Raw genomic sequence first — 18044 nt, 5'->3', positions numbered from 1 at the left:
TTAGTTCCTACAGATTCATGTAGATGATCAATATTTTGATACTAGAAAACTGCTTTAAGAAAGAGACGCCACTACGAGCTGGCACAAGGAACTGTAAGACCATTCGAGAATCAAGATTGCTGAAACATTTGATAAAACAAGAAACTCTGGAGAAGTTCCAAGAATTTCCACACTGGAAGCCAGCTTTATTGTTAAATGCTCCATAGAACATTAATTCAGAAACGGTGAGCTCATTTTCATTGTACACCGTGAAATCAAATATGGTGTAAACAAATGTGAGTATTTGCGCTGTTGGTCTTAGGATCTGGCTCGGATCTAAATGCTATTTCCATTTCTTCTCAACCTGAAAAGAGAATATATTAGACTTTTTAAAGGGGCACAACATAAATGTTTTGCAATAGCTTGTAATCTCTTTTTTTGCTATGATGTTTGTGCCCCTTTATTCTCTGAAAAACTACTTAATGATGGGACAATTCATAGATACATGTTAAGGGTATGAGCATTTACAGAAAGCCAATGGGATAGAGCTGTTCTTTTTAGGATATTTGCTATTTTCATGTTAGGTAACCTGGGGGGGGGTGTATTTAGAGTGAGTACATTGGGCCACTCACTTATTTCCATCACTTTCTGAATTGAAAAAAAAAATTAAAACTAAAGATCTTGCAATATTCACACTCGCTGCTAGACCTATTGATGTATTCCAACTTCCTCTTCTTCATATGGACTAAGACCTTATTTAGTAGTATGGGAGTTGTAATGCAGCGGCTTGCTGCATTGCCAAAATGTCTGAGGGTGTGTGTTCTGGCTGACCACGTACATCCCCATGTATGTGTTACATCTCATATAGGATCACCCCTTCCCTTCAGGTGAGTGATCACATGACTGTGACATCATCACAGGTCCTGTGCGCACAGAGGAGATATATATCCGGGTGGTTTTTGAAACACAGTGAGGCAATAGACCAGATCTCTGTGCCTGGGGCACTATTAGCCCTGGAAGGCACAAGGCCTGGAGACCACGTCTGGTGAGCCTTAAACCACGGCTTTGGCAGAACAGAGCTGATAGAAGCAGCCCAGACCCGGCAAAGGTAAAACACGGTGCTTGATTTGGACATTGATGTTGTTATCTTGCTGAAGACTGTATCTGAAGCCAAGCGGGCATAGCTGCCACTGAAAGGCTCTAGGATATTACATGTATAACATTCCTGCGAGCCACTGAGATGGACTATGTTATGAGCAGTTTATGATGTGTAATAAACTGCTGGACTTTAGTTTACTGGAAAACGTTGCTTGTGTGCTTTAATTGACCCGGTGAAGTGAGTGCCCCTCAACATGATCAATAGCACTACCTCACAATTGGTTAGAGAATGCGGGCAACTGGTTGCAAGGGGTAAAGGCATTGGACGACAAACGTGGATGCAAGCATCTGGCTGTGGCTCGGCGTGGGCAACGAAGATTAAAGCATCTGGCTTTAACTCGGCGGGGTTACGAAAATTGTTGTCGCACTCAAACCTGGTTTGCTGTGGCTTGGTGGGGCCATGAAAATTTTTCCGGGGAAAGCGTTGTGAAGTGTCTGGTGTGAACAGCGTACCGCGATGGCTATGAATGGAGCAGACGGAATGGAGAAGGGGTTAGATGACCGGCTGCAAACGCTCTTCAGCAAAATAGAGTGTCCTGAAGAAATGCAGGAGCTGATAAAGATGGCTGTAAAGGGAGCAGAAAATGAGACTGAGGCTACTGAGCTATTAAAGTGCCTGTTAAAATCGCAGCAGCAGGTATTTGAGAAACGACAACAGGACATGGTGCAGGAACAGCAGGAGCTGTTGGCGCGTTTCAGAATGGCGACAGTGGACCATTCCTTGAGTTCTCCTGTGGCGCCGGTACTATCCCAGAGTGCCCAGGGAGGTAGTAAGATATGTTGTAAACTGGGTCCTAAGACTCTAGCGGGTATTTTTTTAAAGTACCTCCTACAGGTGTGGTTGACCAAAAGGGGTGGAGTCTCAAAAGGGGGTGGAGCATACAAAACCAGAATTGGTTACTGGTCGTGTGTTGGTACCGCCTAAAAATGACAATTCGACCGTTGATAACTGGGTAGCTCCAGTAGAAGGGGTTAACATCAAAGTGGGAGGTGACTTGTTGGTCCACAACACCATGGGGAGTGACACAGACCCCACAGCTGACAGTGACACTACTAAAGTAGAAATAAAGTTCAGTCAGGAGGAGTTAAACGAGGTGAGAAAGTCACACTCTCGTCGTCGAAGGCGCATGGGCCACAAAAAAGTTGCTCCTGTAGCCTTTGCTGAAAGGGTAAATAAAGAAAATGCAATGTCGTGTGCCTTTATTCCGAGTGTGGATCCTCCTTTAGAAGCAGAGGAGATCAGGATGGAAGAGGAGGTGATGTTGCCAGTAGCAACCTCCAGTACAGTATCAGACAACAAAAAAGACCAGGAGGAAGAGTTGGATGCAGTTCTGCAGATTCGGTACAAGCAGGATGATCTACTGAGACAGAAGGATCGGGAACTGACAGCCCTGAAGGGGGCGCTGAAAGAGGAGGTGGCCAATCATGACCAAGAAATGGAGGAAAGCAGCAAAGACATCAACCAGTGGAAGGAAATGTTCCAGAAAAATAAAGAGGACCTCCGCAAAACCAAGGAGGAGGTTTTGCAGTTGAAGCTTGAGAAAGAAGAGTCTGAAGATGAGCTGAATGAGATGAAAAATCGTTTGTCCCTGGTGCAGTCAGAGCTGAACCAAGTGAAGAAAGGATCTGTGGATGCGGAAGAAGAAGAGGTCACAAGAAAGGAAGTGCAGAGGTTTCAGGAGCAGGTGAAGCAGCTGATGCAGGAGAAGCAAAGGCTGGATAAGGGTCTACACCAGCGGGATAGGGAGCTATCTGCCTTAAAAATGTCGCTGAAGGATGAAGTTTCTGGATGTGATCAAGACCTAGAACAACTGCACGAACAGCTCAATCGGGAGCTGTGTGAATCCAAGAAGGAGTATGATGAACACATGAGGGAGCTGCAGCAATTCCAGGACCAAGTAAAGCGTCTAATGCAGGAGAAGGAGCGGCTGGAGGACTCTCTGAACCAGCGAGACCAGGAGCTATCCGCCCTGAAAGGGGCATTAAAAGATGAAGTGTCTGGTCACGACTATGAGGCAGAAAAGATGTGTGGAAAATTCTATAGGGAACTGCAACAAACCAAGAGAGACTATGAGGATCTCCTCAAGGTTAAGAAAAAACTAGAGGATGATAAGGCTGATGCAGAGCACATGTGCCAAGTGATTGAGACCACTCTGCAGGACACCCTTGATGAGAATGATGATCTCCGCAGAAAGATCCTAGGACTGGAAGCTCAGGTGAAAGAGCTGAAGCTGGTCTGTGATGATCTCCATAGGGCAGAGACGCACCTTAAGGATAGAATCGGCAGGATGGAAGCTGAGCGGAAAAAGATGAAGGAGTCTCTCGGAGAAGCCATAGACCAGGGTCAGGAGTTTGCCACTGGAGAAGGGAGGTATGAAGCGAATATCTCCTCGAATAATGCGAGCTTGGATGATTCGGTGGATGTAAGAGCCGAGATCAAGGAGCTCAAGGAGAAGCTACAAGCCCATTTGAAGCAAGAGAAGCTTGAGAGACTGGCTGTTGAGAGCCGAGTGGGCACATTGTAGACAGAGAGGTCTGAGAGAATTCTGCTAAAAAAGGAGCAGATGAAGCAGGAAGAACTTCAGAGATGGGCTGCTGAGAGGCGAGTAGCTGAGCTAGAGGAAGAAGTTTCCAAGCTCAAAGGTCACCTGGAAAAGTACCAATCAGTGAACGAGGACGCCTTGGAGAAGGAAAAGGGTGAACAAGTTGCACTTAATCCTTTATACCATGAGAAGATGGACCTAAGGAGAGCTGAGGAAGTGTTAAAAGAAGATCAGTATGGGGTGGAAGATGTCAAGAGGAGAATTCTTGAGTATATAGCTGTGAGTCAGCTCAGGGGAAGCATACAGAGTGAAGAAGCTGAAAGTGAGTTGGCCCTGAAATCTGAGCCAGATGATCGTTTGGAGACCACTGGTGAGACAGAAACTTCTCGATACAAGTGCCTCATAGATGTACCCAAAGATTTGAGAAAAGAATGCACCAGAGAGTCAGTGCATGAAGAGTTTAAGAAGGCCGTGGGAGCCTGTAAGGTGTACTTTACCTCAGAAGCTGAACAGCTGGTGGTCCTGTCCACAACCAAAATCACAGTGAAGAGGGTGGCTATCCTAAGTGACATGCACTGGCGATGTGTTCGCACGAAGCGGATTGTCCGGTTGAAGACGGAGCTTATGAGAAAAGCTCAAAGTTTGTGGGAATAAGTAATCTGGGTGCCTCATGCTCTGGTAAGAAAGCTCACTGGCAGAAATGGCCAAGCCATGCAAATGATGGTAAAGAAGTCTGGTGTGATGAAAGTAAGCAGTCCATGTGATCATCAGGACTGGATACCGGATGAAGACGGCATGGTGTCATTCTCTGCTGTAGAAACGGAAGAAAATCTTGCATATATACGAATGCTGATGGAGTATCAAGTGACCTACCAGCGAGAGGTAGAACAGTTGAATCTAGCCAGACTGCGAATGGAAAGACAGCGTCGCCTGAGCAGCAGAAGATGGCAGCCGTCTATAAATTGTGAGACCCGACAGAGAAGGGGCCCTCCCTCCAAATAATAGAATGGCTACATCAAAAGTTAGAGACCTTTCAAGACGTCCTGAGGATAGTGGGCGTGGGTTTAGAGGTAGTGAGTCCTCCAGTAACTCAGGTCTGAGAATCCCATGCAAAAGACCCAATAGAGTACGGGACAGTACGGAGTCGGACCTGACCTTAGATACAAGGGCAAGAGAGTCACACTGCTGTATTGACCACTGGGAGCGGGGGAGGTCTAACAAGGTTACGACTCAGAAATGTGACTTGACGAAGATAGTGACAATGACGGATGGTAGGTCCCTAAGGAATGGGCTAATGTTGATGACTAATGTTCCAGGGGCTGAGCAGCGCAAATGTCAAGTACATGGATGGACTCTGTGTGAACTGTGGGTTATAATGTGATTGTGTATATCATGTGTTCAATACCATGGGCTTGAACAAGAGGGGGAGGATATGTAATGTAGCGGCTTGCTGCATTGCCAAAATGTCTGAGGGGGTGTGTTGTGGCTGACCACGTACCTCCCCATGTATGTGTTACATCTCATATAGGATCACCCCTTCCCTTCAGGTGAGTGATCACATGACTGTGACATAATCACAGGTCCTGTGCGCACAGAGGAGTTATATATCCGGGTGGTTTTTGAAACACAGTGAGGCAAGAGACCTGATCCCTGTGCCTGGGACACTATTAGACATGGAAGGCACGAGGCCTGGAAACCACGGCTGGTGAGCCTTAAACCACAGCTTTGGCAGAACAGAACTGATAGAAGCAGCTAGACCCTGCAAAGGTAAAACAAGGTGCTTGATATGGACATTAGTGTTGTTACCTTGCTGAGAACTGTATCTGAAGCCAAGCGAGCATAGCTGCCACTGAAAGGCTCTAGGATATTACATGTATAACATTCCTGCGAGCCACTGAGATGGACTATGTTATAAGCAGTTTATGATGTGTAATAAACTGCTGGACTTTACTTTACTGGAAAACGTTGCTTGTGTGCCTAAATTGACCCGGTGAAGTAAGTGCCCCTCAACATGATCAATAGCGCTACCTCACAGACTATAGACCGGGGATGGTCTGATCTGGAAAAATGTCATTGTGAGGAGAGAGGGAGGAGGTGAGCTGCGACATCACCTGTTGTGAATGGTGGATCTTGTGTTATCTACTGTATATAGAGGTGTTATCAGTCATTGTACAGGAGGAGGAGGAGGTGAGCTGTGACATCACCTATTGTGAATGGTGGATCCTGTGTTATCTACTCTATACAGAGACATTACTTGTCATTGTACAGGAGGAGCCGGAGGTGAACTGTGACATCTCCTATTGTGAATGGTGGATCCTGTGTTATCTACTGTATATAGAGGTGGTATTGTGGCACCCCTGAGGGTTTGATCGCCACAGGGATGCTGCACTTCTCTAATGGAGTGTAGTGTTCCTCCTCTGAGGTAAGAACAGTGTGATAGTCGGGACCCAACCTTTGCATCCAACACCACATTCCTGCACCAGAGGGGGCTAGCATGCACTAGGTGCTGCTCCTCTGGTTACAGGGAGACTGGGGAACCAAGAGCTAGGGGAACCAGTTAGTGGGTGAGGGTGGAGGACTTACAAGTTAGTTACACTTTAAATCTCATATTTAATAAAAAGCCATCTTTGGTCTTGGTCTTTTGTTCTGTCAAATACTGTGTGTTACTGTGATCTCCCACCCTTAGCGTGGATCCTGTGTGGGCCCGCATCGGATAGAGACACAGCCCCTGTACCCTGGGAGGGAGACCCGGCCTATTCGCACACACATGGATAGGAAAGGATTCGGTCAGTAGTTCAGGAACACTCTGGTGTAGGGTCCCGATGGAACGCTGGACTTACTCGGAGGTTGTCAGACTCCCGTCCCTGGTGACCGCAGGACTCCGCGGGGAGCAGGGAGTCGCCTTCCTTCTGCCATCTCTAAAGTGAGTAAAGCCTTGGAAGTTCACCCCTATGGCCTCCGGACTGTTTATTCTGCACTACACCGCATGACGCGGCGCCCGTCTCCCTCTACTACTACCCCCTCCATCCTGTCCCTCTGCCCTGAGGCCTTGCTCCGCCTGTGGGGAGTAGTAATAACTCTGGCCGCCATAACACCATGCCTCAGCGGACTGCGGCGGCGCTGGTGGCCTTCACCAGGTGCCCAGGTGGCGTAGTTGTAAATCAGCCACTCAACCCGGACAAGCCCACACCATCCTTTTAATGTGATGGCCCTGAGCACGGGTCAGGTCCGGGCCACGGCTGCACCCCATCTCTCCATCACAGGACCCGACTCCGAGTCCCCCATCTCCCAGGGTAAAGAAAAGGGCTTTTCGAGTAGAGGCGTTACAACCTGGCGTAGTCGGCAGGATCGCGTGCCCGCAGCAAAGGAAGGAAGTACCCATTGCTAACGGGTACTGTATGCCTTACACCTTGAACTGTCGTTTTCCACTTAAAATGGCGCCCGCCCAAGAAGAACAGGCTGTGAAAAGACTGTCTTTAAACACCTCCCATCGTGGGCTGGGCTCCCGTATGGCGCCAAAAATTCCATCAGAGACTGTCCGCGGGGTAATGCCCGTCAAACTGATGGGCTGAACGAAGGCGGACCTGTCAGCATTCCACCCAGGAACCGCCCCGAAAGAGGAGGAAGAAAAAAAAAGCAACAAGGTGCGGCCATTGCAGTCGGAGCTTGGCATTCCTCAGAGGCAGATATGGACGCTTCTGGAGAGCAAACCAACGCACCTTCTGAACCCGGTTCAGGCCCTTCACCCAGCAGAGAGCGAGGCAGCAGTGTTCTCACATCGAGAGATTTTGAATTTCTCCGTCAGGAGGGCTCCGGGTCTCTTGCGAAGACCGAGAGAGGCCCAGGAGGCGGCGACGGCAGCGTGGCGGGAAGAGATGATGCTACGTATCCGGGCCCGCCGCCAAGTAGTTGAAGTCCCAGGACAAGGAGACGTGGTGACAGAGGTCATGAGCGGCCCAGCGGCGGGTGAGTGTGCTACCCCTGCCCCGGCTGCAGAGCCTACCATAATGATCCTGGACCTCATGACGGAATATCTAATACCCCACGCGGCCACCTGAGAGCAGGCCTTGGCTCCGGAGCTGCAAGCGGCAGCTAAGAGTGGGGACCTGCGATGCCGCCCTAACCCTGAAACCGAAGTGCCTGCAGTTGCGGAGGAATCCACCGGCTCGAACCCTGACTGGTCCGCGCCTGTAGAGGACCCGCAGCAACCCGTGATGACCCCGCTACCTGCACCAGCAATAACCTGGCCCGAGGCTGAGGAGTGGGCCTGGGACAACCAGGGGGGGGACCTGATGGGCTTCCCCCGGGAGACCCGGGCTGAAGCGCGGAGGAGGAGCCAGTGGTGCAGCGACCAAATCTTCCAGCTCGCTAGGGAGCAACGTCAACGGGAGCTCCGCTGCGAACGTCTAGAGGTACGGGCCAAAGCTGCCAAATCCCGGGCTCGTCAGGAAGAGGCCACCCGTCCCAGTTCCCGAGTGGAAGGGCAAGTCGACCGCTTCCACCATGAGGCAGGGTGGGGGTTCATTAGAAGTCCTCAGTACCAGGACGACGTGTTTGTCAGCCGGCGGGACGTCAAGCCGCGTCTGAAGAAGGGACACCCTGGCCGGAACCTCTTCCCGGGCGATAAAGTGACCTTTTCTCGCCACCAGAGGGTGTGGGGGTGGTACGCCCTGGATGTACATAAAGTGTCCGGGAGCAATGCCCCCTCGCGCTCAGCCTCAGGGGACCGTTTAGCGTCCGTCGGGAGGAACGAGCCTTTTCCCAGGAGGGAGCCCGAGGTTTAAAGCAGCCCCGGCTGTTGCAGTTTGTTAACAAATTAATGTGTGTTGACATTTCTATTTTGCTTATTTTATAATCCCGGTTTCTAGAGACATGTGTCCCTGTGGACTGGCAGCAGACAGACTCTTTCCCTTGTATATAGTTTGCATCTTTTTAGGTGCTCCATATTGGTTTTATACAAAAACCGCGGACATTTCTACCTCAAGACCTCAGAAGGAAAACCTGTAATGGTGGCACTATTGGAGGTCCAACTCGGGATCTTCATGCCCTGCAGCCACCCCAGGGCCCACATTGAGGGTTTGGGACAGGTCCCTCGCACTTCTGAACTGACTCTGCGTCTTTGCACCCTAACCCGTCTGTTTGCACAAAATGTCTCTGGAAAATGCTAGCACTTTTAGAATTTTATACTTTTGTATTTTTGTACTGTATAACCTGTTATGCAACGTTTAAGAAGATGTGCCTCCCATAAAGGGAAGATAGTTCATGTTTATATTAAAAAGAAAATTTCCTGGGTGTTACTTCTATTGTAGCCCGCGGACGTGCTGTGCTTTACCAGGGGGGAATGTGGCGCCCATGAGGGTTCGACCGCCACAGGGATGCTGCACTTCTCTAATGAAGTGTAGTGTTCCTCCTCTGAGGTAAGAACAGTGTGATAGTCGGGACCCAACCTTTGCATCCAACACCACATTTCTCCACCAGTGGGGGCTAGTATGCACTAGGTGCTGCTCCCCTGGTTACATGGAGACTGGGGAACCAGTTAATGGGTGAGGGTGGAGGACTTACAAGTTAGTTACACTTTAAATTTCATATTTAATAAAAAGCCATCTTTGGTCTTGGTCTTTTGTGCTGTCAAATACTGTGTGTTACTGTGATCTCCCACCCTTAGCGTGGATCCTGTGTGGGCCCGCATCGGATGGAGACACAGCCCCTGTACCCTGGCCTTGGGTCGAGGGGCAGATTGTAGACCAGGAATGTCTCAACCCGGCCAAGGACCAGGACCAAGAAGGTCCGGAGCTTAAGAGTGTGGCTCCATAGCGAATGGATCCCAGGCAGGATGCAGACGGAGCGGTGTATGCCACCTGTCCTCTCCATGCTGATATATTCAGAGGGAGTCCGGCTGCAAGAGGGGTACCGGCCCCCGACACCCGACCTTGCTACTCCATGTCCTGGTTGGGAAAGCCCGGTAGGCCCTGAGGATCCCACCGGGTATTGGACGGAGCGGAGCTGCCACCCGTGCCCTTGTTTTGAGAGGAGCTCAGAGGGAGACCCGACCCTACACTGCACGACGCGGCGCCCGTCTCCCTCTACTACTACCCCCTCCATCCTGTCCCTCTGCCCTGAGGCCTTGCTCCGCCTGTGGGGAGTAGTAATAACTCTGGCCGCCATAACACCATGCCTCAGCGGACTGCGGTGGCGCTGGTGGCCTTCACCAGGTGCCACAGGTGGCGTAGTCGTAAATCAGCCACTCAAACCGGACAAGCCCACACCATCCTTTTAATGTGACGGCCCTGAGCACGGGTCTGGTCCAGGCCACGGCTGCACCCCATCTCTCCATCACAGGACCCGACTCCGAGTCCCCCATCTCCCAGGGTAAAGAAAAGGGCTTTTCGAGTAGAGGCGTCACATTATCAGTCATTGTACAGGAGGAGGAGGTAAGCTGTGACATCACCTATTGTGAATGGTGAATCCTGTGTAATCTACTGTATATAGAGGTGTTATCATTCATTGTACAGGAGAGGAGGTGAGCTGTGATATCACCTGTTTTGAATGGTGGATCCTGTGTTATAAGCTGTATATAGAGGTGTTATCAGTCATTGTACAGGAGAGTAGGTAAGCTGTGACATCACCTATTGTGAATGGTGAATCCTGTGTTATCTACTGTACATATAGGTGTTATCAGTCATTGTACAGGAGGAGGAGGAGGTGGCGAACTGTGACATCACCTATTGTGATTGATAGATCCTGTGTTATCTACTGTATATAGAGGTGTTATCATTCATTGCACAGGAGAGGAGGTGAGCTGTGACATCACCTGTTGTGAATGGTGGATCCTGTGTTATCTACTGTATGTAGAGGTGTAATCAGTCATTGTACAGGAAGAGGAGGAGGAGATGAGCTGTAACATTTATTGTAAATGGTGGATCCTGTGTTATTTGGAAAAACCCCAATACTAATTTGAAGAGATATTGAGAAGGGACTCAGTAAAAGAAATGTTTCCATTATAAAGGAGTGGTTCTGCTTTACATTTATTGTGTATGCAATGACTGAAAGGGCTGCCTAAATTTTGTAAAAATCCCAATACCAATTTGAAGACACATGGCGGAGGGATTCAGTAAAAAAAAATGTTCCCATTATAAAGGAGCGGTTCTGCTTTACATTTATTGTGTATGCAGTGACTGAAAGGGCTGCCTAAATTTTGGAAAAACCCAATACCAATTTGAAGACCCATAGAGGAAGGCCTGGGTAAAAAAATGTTCCCATCCTAAAGGAGCAGGTCTCCTATACTGGTAATGCCCATGCTGTGACTTCAAGGGCTGCCAAAAATTAGAACGCACTCCAATACCCCTTTGAAGAGACATAGAGGAGTACCTCAGTAAAAAAAATGTTCCCATTCTAAAGGAGCAGGTCTCCTATACTGGTAATGCCCATGCAGTGAATGTAAGGGCTGGCTAAAACTTGGACGCACTCCAATACCCCTTCGAAGATATCTAGAGGAGGTCCTCATTAAAAAAAATTGTTAGCATTGTTAATTAATGGATCTCCTATACTGGTAATGCCCATGCAGTAACTGCAAGGGCTACCAAAAATGGGTTGAAAAACATTTACCTATGGGGGGTATACATGAACAGAACATACTGTATAACATACAGAATGTTAAAGGTAGGCCTCTAAAAAATATTTCCAACGGGCATCATAAACACCATTACAAAAAAATGATGTGGGTGTTGCATCACAGTCACCCTGGCAATATGGTGGTGGAGGATGAGGAGAAGGAGGAGGACGACAGAAAATAGCCAAAATCAGGACAGGAAGCGTATACCCATATCTGGGTGTGAAAAGGTGCATGGGAATAGACCTCCCATAAAAAGACACTGTATTTGACTTTATGTTCCGCTGCTATCATCCAGTGGTGTTGAGAAGTCTGGCCCAATCCCGCCCATGTTCATAATTATGAGTCAGCCTGTCAGCATTTTCAGTTGACAGGCGGGTGCGCCTAACACTTACAATGACCCCGGCGGCACTAAAAACCCACTCTCACAAATTGCTTGCGGCAGGGCAGGCCAGTACCTCCAAGGCATAGAGAGACAGTTCTTGCCAAATGTCCAGCTTGGATATCCAATAATTATAAGGAGTAAAGGAATCACGGAGGACGTTGGTACGGTCGGCAAGGTATTCCTTCAGCATCTTCCAAAACTTTTCTCTCCTTGTCAGAATACCCCGTGCAACAGGGCCTGGGTGCTGGGAGGGTCTGAGAAAACTGTCCCACACCTTTGACAGTGTTCCCCTGCCTCTGCTGTGTCGTATTTGTTACTCCCTTGCCTGTACTCCTTGGTTTTCCAAGGAACTGTGATCTCTGCCCCCAGCATTTTCAGATGGGAATTTTTTTAATAATTCCGCAACAAGGGCCTTTGGGTACTGCAACATTTTACTAGACTCCGCCACTGGAAGGAGAGATAGAAAGTGGGACTAGAAGTGTGACCAACCAGTAATTGTTGTCGGCCAAAATGCGTACACCATGAGGGTAATGAGAAAGGCAGCGGAACATAAAGTCTGCCATGTGTGCCAAACTGCCACCAGCCAAGTCTTCCCTGTCCTGAACAAGAGGATGACTGTCCATGCTCTCCTCCTCATGCTCATCCTCCTCATTCTCCCTTTCCTCAGGCCATCCACGCTGAACAGATGGTATGAATGTGGTGTGGGTAGTACCATCTGTAGCGCAGAAAACCAACTCCTTTTCCTCCTCATCCTCTTCCTCCTCCCCATTAGCACTCAATCCGCATTGGGATGGGGCTGGGCTGTGTGCGTCACCCTGTATAGTTCCTTGCTCCATCTCATTGTGCTGTGCCTGCAATGCCTCCTCTTTAATTGTGAGCAGCAAGTGTTTCAGAAGACAGAGAAGTGGGATGGTGACGCTAATTATGGCATCATCGCCGCTCACCATCTTGGTGGAGTCCTCAAAGTTTCGGAGAATGACACAGATGTCTGACATCCATGCCCACTCTTCAGTTTTTATGTGCGGAGGCTGACTTGAATGCCGACAGATGTGTTGAAGCTGGTATTCAACAACTGCTCTCTGCTGCTCACAAATCTTTCCCAACATCTGAAAGGTTGAGTTCCAACGCGTGGTGATATCGCACACCAGTCGGTGAGCTGGAAGCTGCAAACGCTGCTGAAGCACGGCAAGGGTGGCGAAAGCTGAAGGTGACTTTCTGAAATGGGCACACACGCAGCGTACTTTGACAAGCAGATCCGGTAGATCCGGGTAGGTTTTGAGAAACCGCTGAACCACTAGGTTAAGCACATGGGCCAGGCTTGGTACATGTGTGAGGTTGCCTAGCTTCAGAGCCGCCACCATGCCTGGCTGTAGGTTGAGCGGTGACAGCCTCAGATCTGCCTGCTATGTTACAACTGTCAACAACTCTTCAGAGGTGTGCATTTTGTCCCCTAAGCATATTAGCTTCAGCAGTGCCTGTTGCCGCTTGGCTGGGGCAGTGCTGCAGTGCTTCCAGCTTGAAACTGATGTGGTCATTTTGGAGATGGAGGCTGAGGAGGAGGTGTCGGAGCTGTAGAATGTGGGGCCGTCCTGATAGACCCAGGGCCTGCAATCCTTAGCGGCAGGAGGACGTATTTCGTCCCAAGGTCCGACTGGGTCCCGGCTTCCACTATATTAACCCAGTGTGCCGTCAGTGAGATGTGCCGTCCCTGCCCACAAGCACTTGTCCACTTGTCCGTGGTTAGGTGGACCTTCCCAGTAACTGCATTATTGAGGGCATGTCTAATTCTGGGACACTTGCTTGTGTAATGTGGGGATAGCACACCGGGAGGAATAGTGGTGGCTGGGGACCAAGTACCGAGGGATGGCCGCCGCCATCAGGTTGCGGAAAGATTCTGTCCCCATGAGCCTAAAAGGTAACATTTCAAGCGCAAGAATTCATGAAATGTGTGATTTAAGTAATGTGGCCTGTGGGACGTTAGCTGCGTATTTGCGCTTGCGTTTCAAGGACTGGGGTATGGACAACTGAACGTTGAGCTGGGACAAGGCTGTGGATAGTGACGGTGATGGTTACAAGTGTGCAACGACAGGTGCAGGGTGGGAGGCATCTTCACCTGTGCCATGGACAGGGAATTGGCGTGCACGCACAACAACAGAACAGGTAGTAGTGTCACCGGCAGACACCGTTTCTGGACCCTGGCATTCGGCCCACCTAGTCGGGGGCTTTGCTGTCATGTGCCTGAGCATGCTGGTGGTTGTCAGGCTGGTAGTTTTGCTGCCTCTGCTGATGGTGGCCTGGCAGATGTTGCAAATGGCCTTTTTGGGGGTTATCTGGACAGTCTTTAAAAAAGAACCAGACTTGGGAAGACTTAACAGTTGAACTGGCAACTGCCATCCTGTTGTTGTTCCAGGTGAACAGTTGCCAGCCTTGTGTCTGTGGCCACCACACTGCTTATCTGCTTATTCCTTCCTGTTGTGGTGCTACGCCTCTCTCCCCCTGTTTGCTGCTGTCCTCGCTCTGCATGTCACCTTGCCATGTGGGATCAGTGACTTCATTGTCCATACTTCTTCCACTTCCGCACCCTGGTACTCCGTCTGAATTTCTGGCAATTGTGTCTCATCATCATCCACCTCTTGCAACACTAATTGCACTTTCCCTCCATCTTCTTCGTGTGACCGTGGCTGCTCAAATATTTGGGCATCTCTACATGTGATCTCCTCTTGCCCCGATTTGAAGCTGGCCTAGCGAAAGGCCCGAGTGGTCAAATTGTTTTCAATATTTTTTAGGTGTACTATTATATTTGCCCATGCAATTTTCATTAGTAGTTTTTTTTCTATTGAACCACAATTGAAAAGCGACATCTGATTATCATTAGTTGATATGCAGTACATTTAAATTGAAAGTTACTTTATTAGTTTCATGTTATTTTAGTGACCATTGTGGGCTTTCCTCACTTTACCAGAATGTATCAACAATTTTGGCCATGTATGTACAGGCAAAATCTGTCTTCAGTGAATATAGATTTCACTGAGATGGGATAGGGCTTATAAAGTTCTATGGAGAACTGTAACTGTCATTTCAGGAGAACTTTGCAGCAGAAAATCTGTGTCTGCCTCTAGCTCCTCTGTCCTCCTCACCATCCAAAGCACCAACTGTCATATCATGCAAAACGTCAATAGTAGGCAGCTTACCCAGATAGTAGTTTCTCCTTGGTCCGATCATCTGCCAGGGATCCGCATGAAGATGAGGGAGGCACACCCTCCTGCAATCGCTTGGAACAAAAAAACAATTAAAGTCCAGCTGAGGAACCTTTATTTCTGCATTTTTTCTTAAAATCTTTTTGTTCTTCAACAATCCTTAAAAGAACATCATTCCTTTTAGGACCAGGTATGTACCTACAGTGGGCACTTTATGGCAGTGTAGAGGACACAGCTGTCTAGGAACAGACTACACGTTTCAACCATATAGGACCTAGAAGAAGACCTATATGGTTGAAACGCGTAGTCTGTTCCTAGACAGCTGTGTCCTCTACACTGCCATAAAGTGCCCACCATATGTACATACCTGGTCCGAAAAGGAATGATATTCTTTTAAGGATTGTTGAAGAATAAATACAGTATATATTAAGAAAAATTCCGAAATAAGGGTTCCTCCACTGGACTTTATTTGTTTTGGTTCCAAACTGTCATATCATATCTCAGTGATGGGAAAGTCTATCTTCCCTGAATACAGATTTGACAAATTTCACCCATGAATAGTGAATGATCAGTCCAGGAGGAGAAAAACAAATTTCTCTAATAAGATATATTACAATGTTGCTTATTTTCATGTCTACTATTGATTTATGAAATAAAAATGTAAATGATGGTGACCCTTTAACTCTTATTATACAATTTCTTAGTGTTTTTCTTTATTCGATCTAAATATTGATGTACTGTACACAGTGTCCGACTGGGATGGCAATGGCCCACCAGTAACATTGACTTGGGGGGCCCACTGTTCAGCTTCATGCAAATATTATATTAACCTCTTTCACAAATTTACTTCTGCTTCTATATAAAAATAAACTAGGTAGTTTGCTGAATGAACGATGAGATCCTGCTTTTGTCTCTACATAGTGAACTAATGTATTGGCTAGCGACTGCTCATGTTGGGGATACGTGACTTAATCTTGCATAGGGGCCCACCGGAGAATTTTCTGGTGCTCCTGTGGGCCAGTCCGAGCCTGACTGTACATACAGCTTTTAGAAATAATGTTAAATATGTTTTCTGCTTTATAAGCTAATCTCTATTTTTGACTGTTGATTTCTTGCCTTTTAATCCTTTCCCTATTAGTAGTGTTTTTTTCTTTTCCAGTGCCAATTCTTCAATGTCATATGGCATTTTCTTTAATAGAAGTTTGATATTGCACAGGGTTAATGCAACCCCCCTTTTTATAACGCAACCATCAATAATTATATCAAGACATTGTACTGGAATACAGCCTACTAAGCATTTTTTTTATTGCATGTTGGTCATTGCATCATTAAAGACACTAACAAGAATTGAAGTTTCATTTTTGTTTGGCATTGAGGCACTGAGCCAGAAAGTTAATTCCGTCGAGCTCCTGGATTCTTGCTCGCCAATCAAGCTATTAATATGGACGTAAAGGTGTAACGCCAGGTGTGTAAGACACAAAATCATCATTTCAGAATTCAACAGATGAGACTTAAAGTGAACCTGTCACATGTCATAAATATGATTTTTTATTAAAAAATAAATGTCTCTGTTCTCGTGAATCCGGTGGTATTTTTCTTTACTTTCTGCAGCTCTCCATTCCAGAGATATGGCCCCTTCTTCCCTGTATGCAAAACTTGTATTGTTAGCCAAGTGGGTGTGGTCATCAATTCCTCACTGTGGGTGTCTATTTGAGAGCCACTCCCAATTGTCTTAAAAATAGACGTATATACAGATAAGAGAAGGTCATATCTCAGGACTGGAGAGGTGCAGCACCAAAAAATATACAGCGTCAGATTCATGAGAACATCGGCATTTACACCAGGTAAAAAAATTAAATATTTATAGGAAGTGACAGGTCCCCTTTAACGTGGTCATATATTTTAGATAAGCTTCAGCTGACTGCTCATTTGACCAGCAGATATTTCCTCTCAAATCAAATATAGCAACAACAAAAAAGAGCTCAACCTTGTGAAGGCTACTATATGATTCTCGGTACGGAAGAAGCCATTCCTGCCCGGTATGGCACAATGATGATCTACTGAAGAAAGTTCTCCAGCCGTATTCCAGATAAAATGGAAAGCTTTACTCCAACATGCTAAAAAAATAAGACATCTTCAAGTATATCCAAATATATTTTTTCCTTTTCCCCTTCGTTTCAGACTGTGACTCAGTCCTTATTCATGACATCTTCAAGTATATCCAAATACATTTTTGCCTTTGCTACGCATTTCAGACTGAGACTCAGTCCTTATTAGTGATGAGCGAACGTGCTCGCCATAGCTTGGTACTCGCCTGAGCATCTCACTGCTCGAGATGCTCGGCGCTCTGTGAGTATTTCCTGGTTGCTTAGGCGGGAGCTCGGGTTCCCTCCCTGCAGCATGTTTGGCGCTCTTTAGAGAGCCAATGAACATGCAGGGATTGCCTGCCACTCACTGTAATGCCGCAGCCATGTTGGTTGTGGCATTACAGTGATTGGTTGGCCCACAGCATCATCAGGTCTATATAAGACCGGGCGCCGCCATGCTCGTCACAGTCACTCCGGAATCAGGCAGTGTAGGGAGAGGTGCTGCTGCGTCAGGGAGAGATTTGCTGGTTTATTAGTTAGTGTAGGTATGCCACAACATATATCTATATCCATCTGAACTAACAGTCCTTCTGAGGACTAATCCAGCTGCATCTATTCAGTGGTGACAGCAGGAGCTAGGCAGGCAGGCAGTGTATGTGGCAGACTGCAGCGCATACAGCACAAGAGGCTCCATTCCAGTTCTGTCTGATGCTGCTGCTGCTGCTGTTACAGATATTTCTAGACATAGCCCTAACAGGGTAACAGGGGCCAGGAATATTTTTTTTTTTATCTTAATCCTGATTATTTTCTTAAAAAGCAATCCAGAGAACACCATTTTTCTGCTCCATTTGCTTGTTGCCACTGCAGAATACAGCCAGATCCTTTCCATATTACAGAAATAAAAATCCAAAATTAGTAGTGAACATGGAAAATATTGGCCTCTATTTAAATTTTGCTTCAGTGTATTAGTGAAGTTATTGACACCAGGTCGCTGTGAAAAATAGTAACCTACAGGCCAGCTATTTAAAACTGTGGTTTTCCGTCATACATATCACATATAAGTGCGCTCCAAATTCTGAGATTTCT

At 47.4% G+C, this 18044-nt stretch overlaps 1 protein-coding gene across 1 annotated transcript; it reads left to right on the top strand.

Moving 5' to 3' along the window:
- Positions 1-2381: 2381 nt before the first annotated feature.
- LOC141167379 (cingulin-like) lies at positions 2382-17148 on the top strand. Its single transcript, XM_073654788.1, has 2 exons — positions 2382-3560; positions 17053-17148. The coding sequence occupies exons 1-2, from the start codon at positions 2382-2384 to the stop codon at positions 17146-17148; spliced, it is 1275 nt and encodes a 424-aa protein (XP_073510889.1).
- The last annotated feature ends 896 nt before the right edge of the window (positions 17149-18044 follow it).

This window comes from Phyllobates terribilis, unplaced genomic scaffold, assembly GCF_046119375.1.
Source record: "Phyllobates terribilis strain yellow unplaced genomic scaffold, ASM4611937v1 Scaffold_11__3_contigs__length_659146591, whole genome shotgun sequence".
Classification (NCBI taxonomy): domain Eukaryota; kingdom Metazoa; phylum Chordata; class Amphibia; order Anura; family Dendrobatidae; genus Phyllobates; species Phyllobates terribilis.
Note: the sequence above shows the minus strand (reverse complement) of the source record. Positions and strands in the feature narration are given on the sequence as shown.